Genomic DNA, 22,107 nt, shown 5'->3' on the forward strand with positions numbered 1-22,107 from the left:
CCTTGTTTTTCTTAGGCTTTCGATGCATAATGACTAGATTCTGTGTTAATACTACAACTAATACTAGACCTAGAACTAGAAAAAATGATAGTGATAATGCTAGTGTAAAACTAGAACTAACACTAGACCTAGAACTAGAATCATTCGGGTTTAGCCGTCTTGAGAGACGTGCGGCTAAACCCGAAAGATTCTAGTTCTCGGTCTAGTGTTAGTTCTAGTTTTACACTAGCACCAACACAAGACCTAGAACTAGAATCATTCGGGTTTAGCCGTCTTGAAAGACGTGAGGCTAAACCCGAATGATTCTAGTTCTCGGTCTAGTGTTAGTTCTAGTTTTACACTAGCACTATCACTACAAGACCTAAAACTAGAATCATTCGGGTTTAGCCGTCTTGAGAGACGTGAGGCTAAACCCGAATGATTCTAGTTCTCGGTCTAGTGTTAGTTCTACTTTTACATTAGCACTATTACTAGAACTAATACAAGACCTAGAACTAGAATCATTCGGGTTTAGCCGTCTTGAGAGACGTGAGGCTAAACCCGAATGATTCTAGTTCTCGGTCTAGTGTTAGTTCTAGTTTTACACTAGCACTATCACTAGAACTAACACAAGACCTAGAACTAGAATCATTCGGGTTTAGCCGTCTTGAGAGACGTGAGGCTAAACCCGAATGATTCTAGTTCTCGGTCTAGTGTTAGTTCTAATTTTACACTAGCACTATCACTACAAGACCTAAAACTAGAATCATTCGGGTTTAGCCGTCTTGAGAGACGTGAGGCTAAACCCGAAGGATTCTAGTTCTCGGTCTAGTGTTAATTCTACTTTTACACTAGCACTATTACTAGAACTAACACAAGACCTAGAACTAGAATCATTCGGGTTTAGCCGTCTTGAGGGACGTGAGGCTAAACCCGAATGATTCTAGTTCTCGGTCTAGTGTTAGTTCTAGTTTTACACTAGCACTATCACTAAAACTAACACAAGACCTAGAACTAGAATCATTCGGGTTTAGCCGTCTTGAGAGACGTGAGGCTAAACCCGAATGATTCTAGTTCTCGGTCTAGTGTTAGTTCTAATTTTACACTAGCACTATCACTAGAACTAACACAAGACCTAGAACTAGAAACATTCGGGTTTAGCCGCACGTCTCTAAAGACGGCTAAACCCGAATGATTCTAGTTCTATGTCTTGTATTAGTTCTAATGGCAGTGGTAGGTAGCGCTAGTTAGCATAAGATATTACTATGTTGTATATTTTTATTGAATTAAAACAGTAGTGGAAGTTAGTGGAGTTGTAGGTCTTTTGTTAATTCTAGTGATAGTGCTAGTGTAAAACTAGAACTAACACTAGACCTAGAACTAGAATCATTCGGGTTTAGCCGTCTTGAGAGACGTGCGGCTAAACCCGAATGATTCTAATTCTAGGTCTTGTGTTAATTCTAGTGATAGTGCAAAATTAGAACTAACACTTGAACAACTAGAAAGTATCGGGTTTAATGTAATCTCTGTCTGAAGACGCACGGCTAACCCGACCCGGAATTAACAACTCACCTTTTGCTCCATGCCCAACCCGACATTTGAGAGATTAGTGCTGCTTTAAATGTTAATTAACCTAACTCAAAGTGGAATTTCTACACAAAATTCTGAAATAAATCAGTAAATTAGATGGATCCGAACGTAACGTTTAAAGAGGGGGCCCCACCCCACTCTAAAAAGATATGTCGCATCTGGGTGACAAAGAATCGAGTGTTGTAGCAGCAATGGGACACAAAATGATATCATTTAACAGAAGAATAGTTTCAGTAAATAGTCTCCAAGCACTTAGTAGTGTTTTGGCAGCAGTATATAGTCTTTTGAAAGCATTAAATGGTCTTTCCCAACAATATCTAGCATTCTGAAAGAAGTTAATAGTCTTTTGGAAACAGTATCTTGTTTATCCAAGCAGATAATTGTATCTCCCAGCAGTATTAGTCATTTTGGAAAGCATACCTCTTTTCCAAACAATTATTAAAGTCATTGGAAGTAGTATTCCGCCTGTCCAAGTAGGTCAAAATCTTTTACAGCAGTATTTAGCATTCTGGAAGCAATAGGTATTATTTTGAAAACAGTATCTACTCTTTTCCAAGGAAGTTGTGGTCCTTTTTTGCAGTATGTAGCATTTTAGAAGCAGTAGGTAACTTTTTGAAATAGTATTTCCTCTTTTCAAGCAGTTTTTATTCTTTTACTAGCAGTATTTAATCTTCTGATAGCAATAATTAGTCTTTTGCCAACAGTATCAGGTACAGATTTTAGGTTACCTTTAGTTTATAGATGGTAAACAACAACATTTTAGTCGTTGTGTTTCGAAAACCTAAGAAACAACCGTATTTCACCCGAAAATATGCTTTTTAACCAAATTAGCATGGTCGATGAAAACTTTAAAGTGATTTTTCAGCAAATTTTACACTTTTTTTTATTTGAATTATACCAAATTTTATTTTTTTTTCACATCAGCAATTAAAATTAATTTAAATTAATCATATAAATGATTTAAGTTAATATTAATTAATTCATTTAAACTTAATCGCAATTAAAATGAATTTTCAAAAAAATGAGCTGCCACCTATAATCACAAACGCGTATTACACATAAAAATGGAGAATGTTCTAGAACATTCGGGAACATTCGGGAACCTTCCATGCTAAACAAATTAATGTTTAAAAATCAACCCCGAGGGTCCTAAATCGCTTCAAATACACTTAATCAAACTTATAAATAATAATCATGATAAATTTTTTCATAATTTTAATTTTCAAAAAAAATTTTTAATAAAAATTTATCTTAAATGTTGTAAATTGTAATAAAAGAAAAGACTTACAGGTAATTTGGCCCATTTGCACTTAATTCGGCTTAATTATCATTAAAAATATTCGCACTAACACTACCACACCTTACACTACAGGATAGTTCAGATGAACTGAGGTGCCCGGCGATTTGGCCGCCCTTAAATACCCCCCCAGAAAAAACAACAGACAATCGCCGTTTCCGTCCCCACAAAAGCGGAAGAAGCGATCGTCCGTTGTTTTTTTTATCACTTAAAACATCTTCAAATCGATTAATTAATGTAAATTATCGATGAAAATAGCAACAAATATCAATACGAGCATAATTAAATCGTTTTGATTAAAAATTAAAGTTTCAACAAATTTTTAATAATTATTATTTTAATTTTTTTGTGTTGGTATTTTGGGAAGACTACTGTTTTGCCGCAAAAATTTTTTTTGATTTATTTATTTAAATTACTGTTTTTATGTTTAAAATGAGAGCTGAGTAGTGTAAAAACTCATTTTATAATTATTTTGATTGATTTTATTCGGATTTTGATTTAAAAGTGGTCGAAATTCGAGTTTAATAAAGTTTATGAGTTGGGGATGAAGTTTATTTCCGGTCACGTGATTCCCGGAAGTGTTGGAAGCTGTTGCAAGCTCACATCTGCCACTATCATCTATCGTCGACGATCGACAAGTTGAGTTGTGTTTAAGTTGAGTTGTGTGTGAAGAAAATCTATTAAGAAGTAATTAAAAATGTGCCAATTAGGAGTTATTGGACGTCTTTTTAGAGCGATGATCAATTTTTTATATGTGTTTTTCGAAACGTTTGCTGATTATGTGAATTTCCCTCTGAGATTCATATTTGAGATCATCTACGAAGTACTTTTCCTGGATGCACAGCGCGAACCGGAAAACAACAGCGAAACTTTGTTGCAAGGAATTCCATCGAATCTCCTTCGTTTATCTGCGATCAACGTGGACACCACCAATTTTCCTCGGGCTTCTTCATCGATCAACCTTGGAGGTTTGTACTTGTTCTACGATTAACACCGAATAACCCTCAACTTTTTACAGAGCCTGATTTGTTGTCCCAAAGCGATAATTCTTTAACATTGGGATCATCAGTATCAACTCCCAATGTAATTTATTACCCTGCAGAAGAAGGTGACAGCAACATCGAGAGACCTATCCGTTATAGACGATCTCGTGGAGTAGCTACGTACATTCTTCCATCACCGAGTCTTCGCAGAATGCAACGAGATAGAGCTTCAAGGGGATTAAGACCTCTACCTGTTCAAAATCCTTTCATTGAACAAGAAGAGGATACCGATTCTTAAATTTTTTCTTAATGTTACCAACTCTTTCCATGAATGATTTTGATTTGATACAGTTTAAGTTTATTTTATGATTTAAATATGATCTGAACTTCTAATTACACCAAATCTTAATGGTGAAGAAGAAGGGGATAACAATTTTTATTTTTTCCAATACAGTTTAAGTTATAAAACAAGATTTTTTTCAATGATTAATGTTATTTTGACTATATGCATCGTTCCATGAGGAAATCTTCGAAACATTTCAAGAATGATGATGAATCTTTGTGGTGAAAACGATTTTTATTATTTCCAATACAGTTTAAGTTATAAAACAAGATTTTTTTCAATGATTAATGTTATTTTTACTATATGCATCGTTCCATCAGGAAATCTTCGAAACATTTCAAGAATGATGATGAATCTTTGTTTTGAAAACGATTTTTATTTTTTTCTGATACAGTTTAAGTTATAAAACAAGATTTTTTCGACGATTAGTAACTATGTAATCGCCAAGTCTTTGAAGAATCTCAAGAAATGAGCTGCAAGACGATCTCAATCTTTAGTTACATAAAATATTTTTATTCAACAAGAAGAGAATAGATTTTTATTTTTTTATATAGTTAAGATAAAGTTTAAGTTGTAACACAATGTTTTTTTTATTTCAATGTTTCGTTTTTTACAATAAAGTTTAGTTTCTGATACGTTTATCTATTTATTAATAATGGGGAGTTTGTATTGACTTTAGTTGATAAAATTCGATTATTATAAGGTAAATATTGCAACAATTCATTTTAATTGTTGCAATAAATCTAATAATTAAGAATGTAAGAGAATTATTTTGACTAGGAGGGTTTTATGGCTTATTAAAGAAACCCACTGCATTCGGGACTTATTAGAAAAAAGTTTTAGTATAAAAGTTGTAGCAAATTTTATCCATAGCATTTTTACTCTTTTACGGTATTTCTCTCAAATGCATAGATATCTAGATAATGTGAAAAGTAAGTGATATTGTTGTTTTACAATTTGTTGATGGTAGCCCACCGGATTCAGAACATGTTGGAAAAAAAGTTTTAGTATAAAAGTTGTAGCAAATTTTATCTTTAACAATATTGCTCTTTTATACTTTTGCTCTCAAATGCATAGATATCGAGGAAAATATGAAAATGTGAAATCATCGTTTTACATTTTGATGAAGGTAGCCCATCGGATTTGGAACATGTTAGAAAAAAAGTTTTAGTATAAAAGTTGTAGCAAATTTTCTTCTTAACAATATGGCTCTTTTACACTTTTGCTCTCAAATGCATAGATATTGAGAAAATGCGAAAAGTAGATGATATCGTTGTGTTCCAATTTATTGATGGTAGCCCAATGATTTCAGAACATATTAGAAAAAAAGTTTTAGTATGAAAGTTGTAGTAAACTTTATCTTTAACAATATAAAGCTGCTCTCTTATACTTTTGCTCTCAAATGCATAGATATCGAGGAAAATATGAAAATGTGAAATCATAGTTTTACTTTTTGATGAAGGTAGCCCATCGGATTTGGAACGTGTTAGAAAAAAAGTTTTAGTATAAAAGTTGTAGCAAATTTTCTTCTTAATAATATCGCTCTTTTATACTTTTGCTCTCAAATGCATAGATATCGAGATAATGTGAAAAGTAGGTGATATCGTTATTTTACAATTTGTTGATGATAGCTCACCAAATTCAGAACATGTTAGAAAAAAAGTTTTAGTATGAAAGTTGTAGTAAACTTTATTCTTAACAATATTGCTCTTTTATACTTTTGCTCTCAAATGCATAGATATCGAGGAAAATATGAAAATGTGAAATCATCGTTTTACTTTTTGATGAAGGTAGCCCATCGGATTTGGAACATGTTAGAAAAAAAGTTTTAGTATAAAAGTTGTAGCAAATTTTACTTTTGCTCTCAAACGCATAGATATTGAGAAAATGCGAAAAGTAGATGATATCGTTGTGTTCCAATTTATTGATGGTAGCCCAATGATTTCAGAACATATTAGAAAAAAAGTTTTAGTATGAAAGTTGTAGTAAACTTTATCCTTAACAATATTGCTCTCTTATACTTTTGCTCTCAAATGCATAGATATCGAGGAAAATATGAAAATGTGAAATCATCGTTTTACTTTTTGATGAAGGTAGCCCATCGGATTTGGAACGTGTTAGAAAAAAAGTTTTAGTATAAAAGTTGTAGCAAATTTTCTTCTTAACAATATCGCTCTTTTACACTTTTGCTCTCAAATGCATAGATATCGAGAAAATGCGAAAAGTAGATGATATCGTTGTTTTCCAATTTATTGATGGTAGCCCAATGATTTCAGAACATATTAAAAAAAAGTTTTAGTATGCAAGTTGTAGCAAATTTTATACTTAACAATATTGCTCTTTTAGACTTTTGCTCTCAAATGCATAGATATCGAGGAAAATATGAAAATGTGAAATCATCGTTTTACTTTTTGATGAAGGTAGTCCATCGGATTTGGAACATGTTAGAAAAAAAGTTTTGGTATAAAAGTTGTAGCAAATTTTATTCTTAACAATTTTACTCTTTTATACTTTTGCTCTCAAATGCATAGATATCGAGGAAAATATGAAAATGTGAAATCATCGGTTTACATTTTGATGAAGGTAGCCCACCGGATTCAGAACATGTTAGAAAAAAAGTTTTAGTATAAAAGTTGTAGCAAATTTTCTTCTTAACAATATGGCTCTTTTACACTTTTGCTCTCAAACGCATAGATATTGAGAAAATGCGAAAAGTAGATGATATCGTTGTGTTCCAATTTATTGATGGTAGCCCAATGATTTCAGAACATATTAGAAAAAAAGTTTTAGTATGAAAGTTGTAGTAAACTTTATCCTTAACAATATTGCTCTCTTATACTTTTGCTCTCAAATGCATAGATATCGAGGAAAATATGAAAATGTGAAATCATCGTTTTACTTTTTGATGAAGGTAGTCCATCGGATTTGGAACATGTTAGAAAAAAAGTTTTGGTATAAAAGTTGTAGCAAATTTTATTCTTAACGATTTTACTCTTTTATACTTTTGCTCTCAAATGCATAGATATCGAGGAAAATATGAAAATGTGAAATCATCGGTTTACATTTTGATGAAGGTAGCCCACCGGATTCAGAACATGTTAGAAAAAAAGTTTTAGTATAAAAGTTGTAGCAAATTTTCTTCTTAACAATATGGCTCTTTTACACTTTTGCTCTCAAACGCATAGATATTGAGAAAATGCGAAAAGTAGATGATATCGTTGTGTTCCAATTTATTGATGGTAGCCCAATGATTTCAGAACATATTAGAAAAAAAGTTTTAGTATGAAAGTTGTAGTAAACTTTATCCTTAACAATATTGCTCTCTTATACTTTTGCTCTCAAATGCATAGATATCGAGGAAAATATGAAAATGTGAAATCATCGTTTTACTTTTTGATTAAGGTAGCCCATCGGATTTGGAACATGTTAGAAAAAAAGTTTTGGTATAAAAGTTGTAGCAAACTTTCTTCTTAACAATATGGCTCTTTTACACTTTTGCTCTCAAATGCATAGATATCGAGATAACGTGAAAAGTACGTGATATCGTCGTTTTACAATTTAATGAAGGTAGCCCACCGGATTCGAAACATGTTAGAAAAAAAGTTTTAGTATAAAAGTTGTAGCAAATTTTCTTCTTAACAATATCGCTCTTTTACACTTTTGCTCTCAAATGCATAGATATCGAGATAACGTGAAAAGTACGTGATATCGTCGTTTTACAATTTAATGAAGGTAGCCCACCGGATTCGAAACATGTTAGAAAAAAAGTTTTAGTATAAAAGTTGTAGCAAATTTTCTTCTTAACAATATCGCTCTTTTACACTTTTGCTCTCAAATGCATAGATATCGAGATAACGTGAAAAGTACGTGATATCGTCGTTTTACAATTTAATGAAGGTAGCCCACCGGATTCGAAACATGTTAGAAAAAAAGTTTTAGTATAAAAGTTGTAGCAAATTTTATCCTTAACAATTTAAGTCTTTTACAGTTTTGCTCTCAAATGCATAGATATCGAGATAATGTGAAAAATACATGATACCGTTATTTTACAATTTATTGATGGTAGCCCAATGATTTCAGAACATATTAGAAACAAGTTTTAGTATAAAACTTGTAGCAAATTTTATTCTTAACAATATTGCTCTTTTACACTTTTACTCTCAGATGAATAGAAAAATATAAAAATCTGAAAAATAGGTGGTATCATATCTTAACACTTCTGCATAAGTAAATCCTGATACTAGCAGAATTAATGCTGCCATTAAAACAAGATATAAAGAGATGCTGTAAGCATATTGATAGGAATATTTTGTTGAGCAACCTTGAAAATAAAGACATCTCAAATTCTGCTATTACATCTCAATGTTTATCGTTTTCTTGTAAATTAAAAATTATTTTTTTTCCTTATTAGTAATTGTATGCTAATTGAATATCTGGTCAACATTAAGTCTTTTTGTGTTTATTTAAATTTATGTAGATTAAAACAGTTTAAATTATTTGTTATAGGTCGTGGAGCAGCGATGATAATTGAAAGTTTATGTCTTTTCTATCATATGGAATGTTTCAAATGTTGTGTGTGCCACATGAGGCTTGGTGACGGCCGTATGGGCACAGACGTCAGAGTACGCAATCAGAAATTACACTGCCACAATTGTTATTCAAGCGAAGACGGAGTCAAATTCAGTTGCGTTTAATTTTTTTTTATTAGTTTTTTTTGTAGATATGCGATTGTTCGATGTACAGATATTGTTATACATATTCGTATAATTGATGAATTGTTTCAATTTGATTTTTCTTCGTCCCTATTGTACTATAATAACGCATAAAATTAAACTTAAAAAAATAAATAAAAAATAACGCGATTAAAAAGAGTTGTTAAATAATAATTTGATAACTTTTTTTCTATCTTTTTATGTGTATTATTTTTGCCCTGATTCATTAGGTTGTGTTTATATAAAAATTAACAATATTTATTATATCGTATTTAACGTATAGAGAAGAAAGTTTATATATGAATATAATGCATCTACTCCTAGTGCAGCTCAGCGGTAGAAAAAATTATGTTTGCAAAGTTTACTATATGTTCAAAGTGAGTAATTATTGCAGCGATTCAATTATTATTATTATTGTTATATAAATTGTCTATATGTGAAAGTTATTATATTTAGTTTATTGTAAATTTACTTATCATTCTAATAAAAAAATCCCATAAGTATTTAAAACTGATTTTATTATTTCAATTTAAAATTACTTACCTTAACTTAAATAAAATAAAATAACATAAAATAAGGTTAAAAAGGTAATGAAATAACGATGGTTTATTTTTACATTGGATGTATTTTATTAAACAGTTGTAACAAATTTTGATAACTTAAAAAAATAATTCACGTTACGATTAAACGTAATCATTCTCAAAATAAGATATCCAATGCACACTTTATATAGTTATATATTATTTTTTACTTTGTCGGCCAGTCCACTTATCGTAAACATAATTTTGACCATAATATCGAAAACAAAGCAGACTACATGTTTGAAATACTATAAATAACCGCCGACAATTATTACTCGTTAATATATTATCGTAATAATAGAATAGCGTGCGAAAGCATCACCGAAAAAAAAAAAACAAAATAATAATACGAATGGAAATGAATACTTATTCTTTTTCATCTTCATTTAAATTCTTGCTCTTTCATTTTTAATTTACAACTCTTTTTCAATCTTGATGATCTCGGCGATGCCATCGTACATCTCTTTGACAGCATCGAATTCAGTCAAACCCATACGCCTCTTGTTAGAGATATCGTAAATACCACCTTCGGCTTCGGTGTGTTCACCGCGAGTACCGCGGACTTGCAAGTTGTACTTGGCAGCGACTTCTTCAAGTTTGGCTTTGTTAGCGGCAAGTTTTGGTACTTTAATGTGTACGGAAGCGCGTACAGTTGTACCCAAGTTGGTTGGGCAGAAAGTTAAGAAGCCCAATCTATCGTTATGAGAGAAGGGAATACGTTTTTCGATATCATTAACAGCAGTTACGAGACGTCTGTAAACTTCTCCCAAATCGCCACCCATTTGCATGGAAATAAGACGAAGATGATCTTCTTCGTTACACCATACCAAGAAGGTTTTGTTGTCGTTGTGGTAAATACCACGCCCAGTTGGCCAGAAACGGCACGCGTTGGCAGCTTGCAAGAAACGGTCACCTTCTTTGAATAAGAAGTGATCATCGATGAGTTTTTGTTGAACATCTTTGCTCATTCCAGTTAACGGGTAGAAGGTTCCCTTCAATTCGCCTTCAAGTCCAGAGAGAGTTGTCGAAACTTTTTGTTCCATTTCTTTGTATTGTTCTTCAGTTAAGCATGGGTTGAATGGATAACCTTCCATGGAACGGCCGCAACGAACGCGAGTTGAAACAACGTATTCGCCGGCTGGGTCAAGATTGCCGAAGGTGTTAACATCACCCCAGTTCTTGGGTGGGTGATTATCAGTTTTCTTGAAACCACCGTGGTAGTCTTCGATGATCGGGTCGAATAAGTCGGCAAAAACGGTGTAGGATTCAGCATCGGGGGCGTAGATACCGACGCCGGAATCCGGATTTTCAACACCTAAACAATTTTAATAAAATAAAGTTTATCTTTTCTTCAAGTATGTTGTAAATATTGACGCAATACACCTTGTTATCAAAAGCAAATAAGTAAGCAAGGATTTGTTTGGATTCGATAAAGGTTTCGAAAATTTGTTAAAAAAATGAATTACCAGATTGGATTACATCGAGAAGGGATGAACCAAAAGAAGTTTTCTTGGTCTTAAGGTTGTCGAAGACCTCCTTGGTCAAGTACTTCTTGAGGAGCGATTTGGAATCGCTGGCCTCCAATTTTTTGAAGCCAGCTTCCAATTTATCCAAAACTGCTTGATCAACCATTATGTCAGATTTTCTATTCATCAAAAAAAAATAATTAGAATGTTACATTTAATGTTAAAAAATAATTAATAAATATTTACATGTTTGTATTAACTTAGGACGACAATTAAACAAAATTAGTCCGAAGTTAATTAATTAAATTTTTTTTTAATTAAAATTATTTTTACATATATATATACAAATACAGACGAATACGTGGACCATGCAGATACCGACACCGATCTTTCTTTAATGAATTACAAACCCTGATTTTTGTTCTTCTTTAGCCTTTTTGGGGCTGTCCTTTGATGTGCAACCGCCCATGTTAATTTTTTTCTTACCGATTTCCTTCCTTTAGAATAACAACAAAAAAAACGAATCGACCACGAACGGGGGATGAAGAAGAATTTTAAAAAACCACTATTCTAGGGACACTACTACTACTAAACTCTAAATAACTCAATGGGGATAACCAGGCATACATTAGAAAAACCGACGCCCACAGCACCCCGGACGACGTCCAAAACTGTACTTGACTGTCGCCGAATAACCCACCAAAATCCAACCCCTCTCGCTATCACACCGTATCGATCGATACTGTGCTCTCTTCAAATATGAACGCTTTTCAACACTCAAAACTTGGAATTAATAGCCCTATCTAAAAGATTTTTTTATCTTTTTATTGCTGGTTATCTTATATATCACCATCAATCCTAAATGCAATAAATCTAGACTTTATCTTCATCAATATGACATTAAAAAAATTATACATTCAATATTAATAAAAAAAAATTACTTGTAAATCCCTCGTGATAAACATATTACATACACCGGGTATTACATTATTTCGTTATAAAAATTAACCCTTAACAAAAAAAAATGAATATGGGTATTGACCTTCCCTGGGTTGAAATTCGCGCAAGCCCAGTTCTGTTTTAGTTACATAACATGAATATACCACATGATTGCAAAAATTTTCAACCGCAACTTTGTATTTTTTACAGTACCAACGGAATGACATTGCTGAATCGGGACGAATTAGCACGCCTGGATGATTGTATGAGTCATTTCGATGGGAGTTGTCGCGAAATAATGCGTAATAACACCAAAAAAAAAATTAAATCCAACAGAAAATTTATCTAAACTTACAACTTATCCAATTAGATCTAATTTAGGTTCGTTAAAAAAATTCATACGCCGGGTACTAAGTTTTTAGCCGGTTTAACCACGTTGGTTTTTTTAAAAGTTTTTTTATTTATAAATTAAATAAATTGAGATGTGGCGAAATAGTTTTATGAAAAATTGTTGTGTAAAAAAATGTTCTTACCAAAGAACTAGAGTTCGAACCCGGTACGAACACTCACTGATGAAGGTTCCAAGTAAACTGAATGAGGTTCCTATCCTACCTTCTGCATAGGTACTTGTTACCCCACCATCTCGTGACGTATACTAGAAATTTTATATAGCCCGAATGACCTAAAGGTCGTATAAACCACAAAATTATACCTCATTTTTATTAAAAATATAATACAATTACTTGTTGAACTATCCCCATTTTCTAATCTAATCTAAATCATTAATACTTTTTAAAATTAACACCATTTTCGAACTCCAAATCATCTTTATCGTTTAAAATTAATCCAATTGTATACAAAACATTAATTAATTAATTCATTTCAAATCGATGAAACATCTAATTTTCTAAACAACGCGATTCAACAAATTTTTAGGAAGATTTCGATTTAAAAATAGACCTCGTTAAAACGCATTATGTAACGCCCAGTTTAACGCTTAACACAAATTTTTATTTAAAATTTCGATTCAAAAAAAACTTTACGTAATCAACCTTCATTTAATAAATAAGTTAATAACTAATCACCTCGTTAAAGCACTATAAATTAAATAAATTCGATTTAATGAAAGATAAGACAACATTTACACTCGAAAAGTCTATGTACCGTATAACTGATTGATTATTTCGAGAAACCTTGATAACACATGACGAATACTCACGTTTTATCAATAACCAATCGATGTTAATATGTATAAATAAACGTTTTCAAATTAAGCTAAAATTTGAAGTCAATTTTTTTTATTTTATCAATGATTTGTATAAATTATCTATAGTCATTGTGATATTGTTATATTATTAATAAGTAATATAAATTTAAAAAACTAAATGACTTTATCATTTTATTAAGGAAATATTAAAAAAATATTTTTATTAATTTAAACGAAAAAATCCAATAATTAAACAATTCAATATCCAAGTCATACATATAGATAATCAGATACAGTAAAACCTCGATATAACGAATTAATACAGAGAAGAGAGTGTCCGTTATAGCCAAAAGTTCTAGCACTAAAACTAACACTAGACCTAGAACTAGAATCATTCGGCTTTAGCCGTCTTAAGAGACGTACGGCTAACCCCGAATGATACTAGTTCTAGATCTAGTGTTAGTTCTAGTTTTACACTATCACTAGAACTAACACAAGACCTTGAACTAGAATCATTCGGGTTTAGCCGTCTTGAGAGACGTGCGACTAAACCCGAATGATTCTAGTTCTAGGTCTAGTGTTAGTTCTAGTTTTAGTCCTAGCACCGACACTAACATTAGACAAAATAACACTAGACTGAATAACAATTACAACTAGAACTAACACTAGACATAGAACTAGAATCATTCGGGTTTAGCCGTCTTTAAAGACGTGCGGCTAAACCCGAATGATTCTAGTTCTAGGTCTAGTGTTAGTTTTTGTTTTAGTTCAATGATAAATAGAACTAACACTACCATTAGAACTAACACTAGACCAAGAACTAGAATCATTCGGGTTTAGCCGTCTTGAGAGACGTGCGGCTAAACCCGAATGAATCTAGTTCTAGGTCTAGTGTTAGTTCTAGTTTTAGTCCTAGCACCGACACTAACATTAGACAAAATAACACTAGACTGAATAACAATTACAACTAGAACTAACACTAGACATAGAACTAGAATCATTCGGGTTTAGCCGTCTTTAAAGACGTGCGGCTAAACCCGAATGATTCTAGTTCTAGGTCTAGTGTTAGTTTTTGTTTTAGTTCAATGATAAATAGAACTAACACTACCATTAGAACTAACACTAGACCAAGAACTAGAATCATTCGGGTTTAGCCGTCTTTAGAGACGTGCGGCTAAACCCGAATGATTCTAGTTCTAGGTCTAGTGTTAGTTCTAATTGTAGTTCTAGCACCAAAACTAATATTAGACAAAATAACACTAGACTGAATAACAATTACAACTAGAACTAACACTAGACATAGAACTAGAATCATTCGGGTTTAGCCGTCTTTAGAGACGTGCGGCTAAACCCGAATGATTCTAGTTCTAGGTCTAGTGTTAGTTTTAGTTTTAGTTCAATGATAAATAGAACTAACACTACCATTAGAACTAACACAAGACCTTGAACTAGAATCATTCGGGTTTAGCCGTCTTGAGAGACGTGCGGCTAAACCCGAATGATTCTAGTTCTAGGTCTAGTGTTAGTTTTAGTTTTAGTTCAATGATAAATAGAACTAACACTACCATTAGAACTAACACTAGACCAAGAACTAGAATCATTCGGGTTTAGCCGTCTTTAGAGACGTGCGGCTAAACCCGAATGATACTAGTTCTAGATCTAGTGTTAGTTCTAGTTTTACACTAGCACTATCACTAGAACTAACACAAGACCTTGAACTAGAATCATTCGGGTTTAGCCGTCTTGAGAGACGTGCGGCTAAACCCGAATGATTCTAGTTCTAGGTCTAGTGTTAGTTCTAATTGTAGTCCTAGCACCAAAACTAACATTAGATAAAATAACACTAGACTGAATAACAATTACAACTAGAACTAACACTAGACATAGAACTAGAATCATTCGGGTTTAGCCGTCTTTAGAGACGTGCGGCTAAACCCGAATGATTCTAGTTCTAGGTCTAGTGTTAGTTCTAGTTTTAATTCTAGCACTGAAACTAGCACTATACTTAAAACTAGAAATATTCGGGTTTAGCCGTCTTAGGAGACGTACGGCTAAACCCGAATGTTTTTAGTTCTAGGTCTAGTGTTAGTTGTAGTGGTAGTGTTAGGTCTAGTTTTAATTCTAGCACCAAAACTAACACTAGCAATTTAATTACATTTACCAAGGTTTCATCCATTTGCTGATTTTGTGTACAAATTTATGTATTATATTTATGTAATGTGACATATAACAACATTTCAGTCTTTCAGATCTCCAGACTGCAACATTAATATTATTAAATCTGTAGCTATAATGATATGTTTGATATGAACGAGTGATTAATGTTAGTTTCCTTTGGTAGATCTTCTGGGTAGACTCAAAAGCACATGAAGTGGTTAATTAGAGACTTAGTAATAGACTAATAACTTTGTTTTAGCCCATACCGATGCAAGTACTTAATGATTTAGTCATTTGGATTTATATTGAATAATATTATAGTATAATAGCATAACTTATCTTAATTAGCTTGTTAATATAAAAGCAAGTAAAATCAACAAAAGCAACTCAATAAAATGTTAAAAAAATTATAAAATAAAAAAAATCATACGGTTTTTTAACATTTTCCCTAATCAGCTGCATCCTCTCCATATTAATAATATCTTGGGATGGGTTTCTAAGGTCTTCGGGCCAATCATTCCCATTTATGACGGAATCTTCGTCTTCTTCGCTATCTTCATCGTTAAAATCAATGTCGTCCAATTGTTCGTTTAAAATAGGGTGGGGGGAAGGAGATCTTGGCGGTTTAACAGGTTGCAACCTTGAAGGTGGTTGAGGTGATGGTATTCTCGTTGATTGAACGGGTGTGGGAATCTTTGGGCTTTGTTTAGGAGAGGAAGGTGGCAATCTAGGCGAATCGGGGGGTTGTGGGGAAATGCTTTGAGGCCTCGGAGAAACATTTCCGGGTTGTGGGGATATACTTTGGGGTTTTGGAGAAATGCTTTGAGGTTGTGGAGAGATGTTTTGGGGTTGTGGTATTTTTGATGGTATATTTTGAGGGGTGGTTGGCCGAATAGTTGGTTTTGGTGGTTCTTGTTTTTGTGGAGCTGAATGGGGGGGTGTAGTTTGGAAGAGAGTCTTCTGTATGGTTTCCCTTAATGGAAAAAATAAAAATAAAGTAAAATAAATGAATAATAAGAAGTAAAAGATGCGAAAACACCAAACCCTTAGTAACAAGCGCATGGTTTTTTATTATTACGTTTCACAAGCTATCTAATTCCTTATCTTTCACAACGTTGCACGTAAAACTTTTTGTAATTGAGGTATCGATAACGTAGTTTCTAGAAAATTGTATTATTCAGAAAGTGCGGCTTAAAATTTATCTAATCGGGTGTTATGGGTTCTTCGAAATAAATATGCATGTCTAGCAAATAACCTAAAAAATATATTATTTTCAAAATATGGAGACAAAATAGTTTTTTAATAAAAAATAAATCATTTTATAGATAATAAAAAAGATGGACGTTATCTCAATTTTTGACACACTGATAAATAAGACAACAAAAAAAATTTTTTTAATTTTTATTACGTAATTAAGTATTGGCATGGTTTTTGATGGATTCAAAAATAGAAACAGAAACATCTTCCAAAAATACGATTGTTTTCTCGTGAAGTTACTTTAAAAAATATATTAAAAGGTGAATTATCTAAATGGTCTTTGTTGGGGAGTCGCTTAGAATTAGAAATACACATTGCACCTGCCACATGTGCTGTAGATGCTATTTTCGCAATGCGTGGATTTCGAGACGAAAATACACTGAATAAGTCGAAAACCCTATTAGAGTTGGTGAAATAAATACCTTTTGGGTTATTGCGTAAGAACGCAGTCGTAAACATTACGACCTGAGCTAAAAAAAAATAATAATTTACAATGGTTTTATGGTTTACGATAAAAAGTCATAAATCGAATAAATACGAAGTCGGGATTTTAAGATTTTTCGTAGAGAACGCCAAGCTTTGCTAGATATTCAATTTAAACGCCCGGGTTTAAACACGTGATCTTCTAAAAATACTTTACTATAACATCCATTGCCAGGGTTATGCCGATTTTAAATATAAAATAGCTCTCCCGACTCCCCTGAAATCTTTAAACAACAAAAAACATTTTATATTTCGAGGTTAAATAAAAACGGAATTAATTTTAAGTCATTGATTATAATATTAAAATTTGTGGGTTACCCCATACCATTAGTAAGGTATAAATATAGCGAGAACAACAAGCTCCATGTGGTGACATGGATGTGTATATACGTGAGAGATAACAACGAAAAAAAGTATTCAAATTTATTATTAGCACAGATGAAACAGTCTCTAAAATAAGACTTTCTCTGGAATAAAGAGTTATTTACTTAAAGATCGTTTAATTAACGAATTCGCCTATTTATTACGGTACAAATAGGATTCTTTTATTTTATTTATTTTTCAATTATTGGCTAAATAACGTTATGCAAAAATAGAATTAGGCAAGCGTCCAAAAATACATACAGCTGTTGAATAAATAAATGAAAATGAGGGTTAGAAAAGCGTGAAGAAAACCGGTATTTTTCCATATTTTTTGACGTACCTGTACTCTTTCCATGATAACACCGAATACCACAAGGTAAACATTTTCCACTCGAAATTCACGTATTTAGCCCCGAAAAGTACTGCTCTTAAACAGTGACGACGGTTTGGGCCGGCCACGATTAGTTAACTGGTTCACTTGCTGATTTAGTTTATAACTAAACGTGATTTGAAAATGTGTAATTCTTAAAAAAATACAACTGACTAATATTTCGTTTGTTTTCACAACGATTTATATGGAAACGTGTTGAGTTTCGATGAATGTACAGTTTAAGTGCGACGTTATGCAATTTTGACAGCCCTTTTTCAACATCAATCGCTTTTCGGAACGATTTTAGAGACCGTTCCAGACCGAGATTTTCATGTTTCTACCAGGAAATGGGGTTCATACTAGCTGGAAACACTGAAAATGGAACAAGTATCGATTTTTCCCCTTAAGAAGATGATTCAACAAAAACAAACCCCCACATTTTTATTTCCATTATTATTTAACCCTAATATAATTTTTTTTGGCACTTTTTTATAAAGAAAATTATTTTAGTTATTATTAATTTATCAAATTAAAACAAATTAAGCAAAAAATTTCATGATTTTATCAATAATTCGTTTAATAATTTGTTTAAACACTTAATTATAAATAAATTATAATCTAATTCGCAGACTTAATTAACACACTTTATCAACAATTTATTAAACAACTCAACATCATTAATTCCTGAAGCGCAAGCAACCAAATAAACACAAATTTTTAAAACAATTAAATCAAGTTGTTATTAATATAGTAATAATATTAAATCTTTTATAAATCTTTTTATCATCAAAAATGAAGAACATTAATATTATATTAATTTTTATTTAAATAAACATTAAACAGCCATCTATTAAGCAATAGATGTATTAAATACATAATAAATATAATTGAAAACAAAATCGCAATTAAAAAAGTAATCAAAATCAAAATTAAGACGTCTAAATCAAAATTGAAGTATAAATGCCTAAATCAAAAATAAATGTATTTGATCTAAAAGTCATTTGGCCTAATAAATAAATAAACAATGTTTAAATTTGTGATTATTTGTGAGTACGCAACTCGCACTATGTGTATAATTAAAAATAAATAAAGTTTGTTAAATTTAAAAGAAAAATTAGGCAATCTAGGCGAATCGAGGAAATGCTTTGAGGCCTTGGAGAAACATTTCAGGGTTGTGGGGATATATTTTGGGGTTTAGGAGAAATGCTTTGAGGTTGTGGAGAGATGTTTTGGGGTTGTGGTATATTTGATGGTATATTTTAAGTTTCGACTAAAAGTGCGACGTTATGTAATTTTGACAGCCCTTTTTCAACATCAATCGCTTTCAGAACGATTTTAGAGACCGAGATTTTCATGTTTCTACCAGGAAATGAGGTTCATACTAGCTGGAAACACTGAAAATGGAACAAGTATCGATTTTTCCCCTTAAGAAGATGATTCAACAAAAACAAACCCCCACATTTTTATTTCCATTCTTATTTAACCCTAATATAATTTTTTTTGGCACTTTTTTATAAAGAAAATTTTTTTAATTATTATTAATTTATCAATTTAAAACAAATTAAGCAAAAAATTTCATGATTTAATCAATAATTCGTTTAATAATTTGTTTAAACACTTAATTATAAATAAATTATACTCTAATTCCCAGACTTAATTAACACACTATCAAAAATTGATTAAACAATTCATCATTAATTCGTGAAGCGCAAGCAACCAAATAAACACAAATTTTTAAAACAATTAAATCAAGTTATTATTAATATAGTAATAATATTAATTCTTTTATAAATCTTTTTATCGCCAAAAATTAAGAACATTAATATTATATTAATTTTTATTTAAATAAACATTAAACAGCCATCTATTAAGCAATATGTATTAACTGTATAATAAAACAAAATCGCAATTAAAAACATAATCAAAATAAAAGTATAAATGCCTAAATCAAAAATAAATGTATTTGATCTAAAAGTCATTTGGCCTAATAAATAAATAAACAATGTTTAAATTTGTGATTATTTGTGAGTACGCAACTCGCACTATGTGTATAATTAAAAATAAATAAAGTTTGTTGAAATTTGAAAGAAAAATGTTATGAAGTGTTTGTTTAATTTGTTGGGATTGTTTGAGGTTAACTAAACTAGATGGCGATAGATCTTTGTTTTTATTACATGGCAACAGTATTAATTTAATGATGATGATTAAATAATTTTTGATCGCAACATTTAAGTTAGAGTGAGAGATGATTAAAAGGTTTAAAAAGTGAAAATGTTTAATGTACGAACAATTTACGTGAAGATTTTATTTAATTTAACAGTTTTTCTCAGTTTGCTGTTGGTGTTTTTATGTACATTCACAATTCTCGATGGGGTTCGAATTAAAGAAACGCATTCCTCCGATACCCAGCGTCTTCACAATTCGTGGAACGATACCATTAAAAATGAATCGAAAATAATACAACCCGACGATGATTTCAACGTGTGGTTGATTTTTACTAAAGTTATCGATAAATCACCGTTAATGTATAATTTTAAACATTTAATAAACAATTTATTGAAAATTAGCTCAGTGCCTTTACATTTTCATATATTTGTTGATAGCAATTCACAAATTATTGCTGAAAGTATTTTTAATACAACAGAAAATTTTATATTCAAATATACGTATTATAATGTTCATTCTGCAGCGAATAGTATTATGGATATTGTTGATATTATGAAACCACATTTTAGTTCCCGACCAGGTTTGTATTTTTTTATCATATTTAGTACAATTAATTAATTCATTTTCGTTTTAGGAACATATTATAGCGACTCATTATTTTATTTATCATTAGGATTATATCGCATAGCACCTAAGACACAAAAAACAGCTGTTATGCTTGACTGTGATGTATTTTTTAAAGAAGATATATTAAATTTATTTAACGAATTTAAAAAGTAATCACTCCTCAAAAATACAAAATAAAAAAATAATGTATATTTTATTTTTTAGCTTTAATGAAAGTACTCTTTACGGCTTAGCTCCAGAATTAACGCCTGTTTATCGACACGTTTTGTATTCATACAAATTGAAGCATAATACAAGACTGGGCGATTCCTATCCGAACGGTTTCCAAGGTTACAATTCTGGCGTGATCTTAATAAATCTTAGTGCAATAAGAAAATCAAACGAATACAGGCAAAAGGTGCTCTCAACCGAATTTGTATCCACACTCACGTCCAAATACAATTTTAAGGGCCACTTGGGAGATCAAGATTTTTACACTCTACTTGGTTTCGAACATCCGCGGTTTTTTAAAACTTTATCATGTGGTTTTAATCGACAACTTTGCACCTGGTGGCGGGATCATGGCTATAAGGACATATTCGAAGATTATTTTAAGTGTAAACAAAAAGTTATTGTGTTACATGGTAATTGTAATACTCGAATTCCTAGAAAATAAATTATTTTATTTGTTTTATTACTTTTTTTTTGTCTTGTAATATATTTTGAAGATATTTAGATTTAAGGACTTCATGGAATCCAACCTCAACTTAATTTAAAACAGAGAATGACTTGACTTTCATAGTCAAGACAGTTCAGTCTGGATTAAATAAAATTCCAACTTATTATAACCGAAGTAAGGAAAGCCCGCCACATGGAGAGGATGTCAGAGGAGAGGGCGGTAAAATGAGCATACCGACAGAAATCCAAGGATCGACTTCCGGGATGATCGCGCAGACGATGGCTAAACGACGTGGAGGCTGATCAGAGGAGGTTCTGCCATTTCGGATATTTCAGAAAGGAGAATGCATGATTCCATCTAATTAAGCCGAAATTAACAAAATTACGACTCCAAAAATATGGCCCAGCTACCGGTCCAGACCAAATATATGCAGAAACTCTGAAATGATTACAGAAGAAGATAAGTAGAAGAAAAGCAACCTCGGCCGACTTCGAAGACGTCGGCCGCCCCAAATATTTCCAATAGGTCTAGCTAATACTCTGGAAATCTTCTAGAAACCCTTAGAAATATGCAAAATGTTTTGAAGTTGTTTTGGTATTTGTCACCTGGGTGCGGCCGACGTCTTCGAAGTCGGCCGAGGTTGCTTCTTCCATTTGTGTCAAGTGAGATAGGCTTGAAATCACCAGCAATTAGGATTTACAAAGTTTTGGTTTTCGCGAACCAACCTTTGCGCCTAAGTACGAGCCTATCTAGCTTGAAACAGATGGAAGAAGTAACCTCGGCCGACTTCGAAGACGTCGGCCGCCCCCGAATATTTCCAATAGGTCTAGCTAATAGTCTAAAAATCTTCTAGAAACCCTCAGCAATATGTAAAATGTTTTGAAGTTGTTTTGATGTTTGTCACCTTGGGGCGGCCGACGTCTTCGAAG

The 22,107-nt window shown here is 32.0% G+C and overlaps 3 protein-coding genes and 1 long non-coding RNA gene across 11 annotated transcripts in view; 3 read left to right on the top strand and 1 right to left on the bottom strand.

The window, feature by feature from the left end:
- LOC111425600 (smallish) overlaps positions 1 to 9,414 on the top strand; it is a 42,487-nt gene extending 33,073 nt beyond the window's left edge. For 3 of the 4 annotated variants that reach the window (XM_071198540.1, XM_071198542.1, XM_071198541.1), the window contains exon 12: positions 8,699 to 9,414. In XM_071198540.1, the coding sequence (XP_071054641.1) occupies positions 8,699 to 8,886 (188 nt within the window). In that variant the 3' untranslated portion in view covers positions 8,887 to 9,414. The remainder of the gene's footprint in view (positions 1 to 8,698) is intronic. The other variant, XM_071198543.1, reaches the window with a different exon arrangement.
- On the top strand, positions 905 to 4,827 carry LOC111425601 (uncharacterized). Its single transcript, XR_011641344.1, has 2 exons — positions 905 to 3,834; positions 3,885 to 4,827. It is a non-coding gene; the product is annotated as an uncharacterized lncRNA (long non-coding RNA).
- A 95-nt stretch (positions 9,415 to 9,509) lies between the features above and the next one.
- On the bottom strand, positions 9,510 to 18,093 carry LOC111425207 (Arginine kinase 1). Of its 4 annotated transcripts, XM_023059076.2 has the most exons (4): positions 17,698 to 17,969; positions 15,685 to 16,227; positions 10,952 to 11,130; positions 9,510 to 10,800 (listed from the first exon to the last, which is right to left on the bottom strand). In XM_023059076.2, exons 1-4 carry the CDS (start codon positions 17,739 to 17,741, stop codon positions 9,899 to 9,901), a joined length of 1,668 nt encoding a protein of 555 aa, XP_022914844.1. In that variant the 5' UTR covers positions 17,742 to 17,969; the 3' UTR covers positions 9,510 to 9,898. The 4 variants fall into 4 exon arrangements, with proteins under 4 accessions (XP_022914844.1, XP_022914846.1, XP_022914847.1 ...); XM_023059078.2 differs by lacking the exon at positions 15,685 to 16,227 and having other exon boundaries at positions 17,698 to 18,093; XM_023059079.2 differs by lacking the exons at positions 15,685 to 16,227; positions 17,698 to 17,969 and adding an exon at positions 12,424 to 12,542.
- A 1,705-nt stretch (positions 18,094 to 19,798) lies between these two features.
- On the top strand, positions 19,799 to 21,193 carry LOC111425250 (Xyloside xylosyltransferase). 2 transcript variants are annotated; one of them, XM_023059171.2, is made up of 4 exons: positions 19,799 to 19,983; positions 20,048 to 20,473; positions 20,528 to 20,669; positions 20,725 to 21,193. In XM_023059171.2, exons 2-4 carry the CDS (start codon positions 20,251 to 20,253, stop codon positions 21,173 to 21,175), a joined length of 816 nt encoding a protein of 271 aa, XP_022914939.1. In that variant the 5' UTR covers positions 19,799 to 19,983; positions 20,048 to 20,250; the 3' UTR covers positions 21,176 to 21,193. The 2 variants fall into 2 exon arrangements, with proteins under 2 accessions (XP_022914939.1, XP_022914938.1); XM_023059170.2 differs by having other exon boundaries at positions 19,800 to 20,473.
- The last annotated feature ends 914 nt before the right edge of the window (positions 21,194 to 22,107 follow it).

This window comes from Onthophagus taurus, chromosome 8 (assembly GCF_036711975.1).
Source record: "Onthophagus taurus isolate NC chromosome 8, IU_Otau_3.0, whole genome shotgun sequence".
Taxonomy (NCBI): domain Eukaryota; kingdom Metazoa; phylum Arthropoda; class Insecta; order Coleoptera; family Scarabaeidae; genus Onthophagus; species Onthophagus taurus.

Bases quoted from the DNA above. Each gene is read 5' to 3' on its own strand.
- LOC111425250 (XM_023059170.2), top strand. From the start codon at position 19,999: ATGTTTAATGTACGAACAATTTACGTGAAGATTTTATTTAATTTAACA. The intron at 20,474-20,527 runs GTTTGTATTTTT...TTTTCGTTTTAG, and splicing joins ACATTTTAGTTCCCGACCAG to GAACATATTATAGCGACTCA. The intron at 20,670-20,724 runs GTAATCACTCCT...TTTATTTTTTAG, and splicing joins TTATTTAACGAATTTAAAAA to CTTTAATGAAAGTACTCTTT.
- LOC111425207 (XM_023059076.2), bottom strand. From the start codon at position 17,741: ATGTTTACCTTGTGGTATTCGGTGTTATCATGGAAAGAGTACAG. The intron at 16,228-17,697 runs GTACGTCAAAAA...TTTTCCATTAAG, and splicing joins TTATCATGGAAAGAGTACAG to GGAAACCATACAGAAGACTC. The intron at 10,801-10,951 runs GTAATTCATTTT...AAAATTGTTTAG, and splicing joins TCTCGATGTAATCCAATCTG to GTGTTGAAAATCCGGATTCC.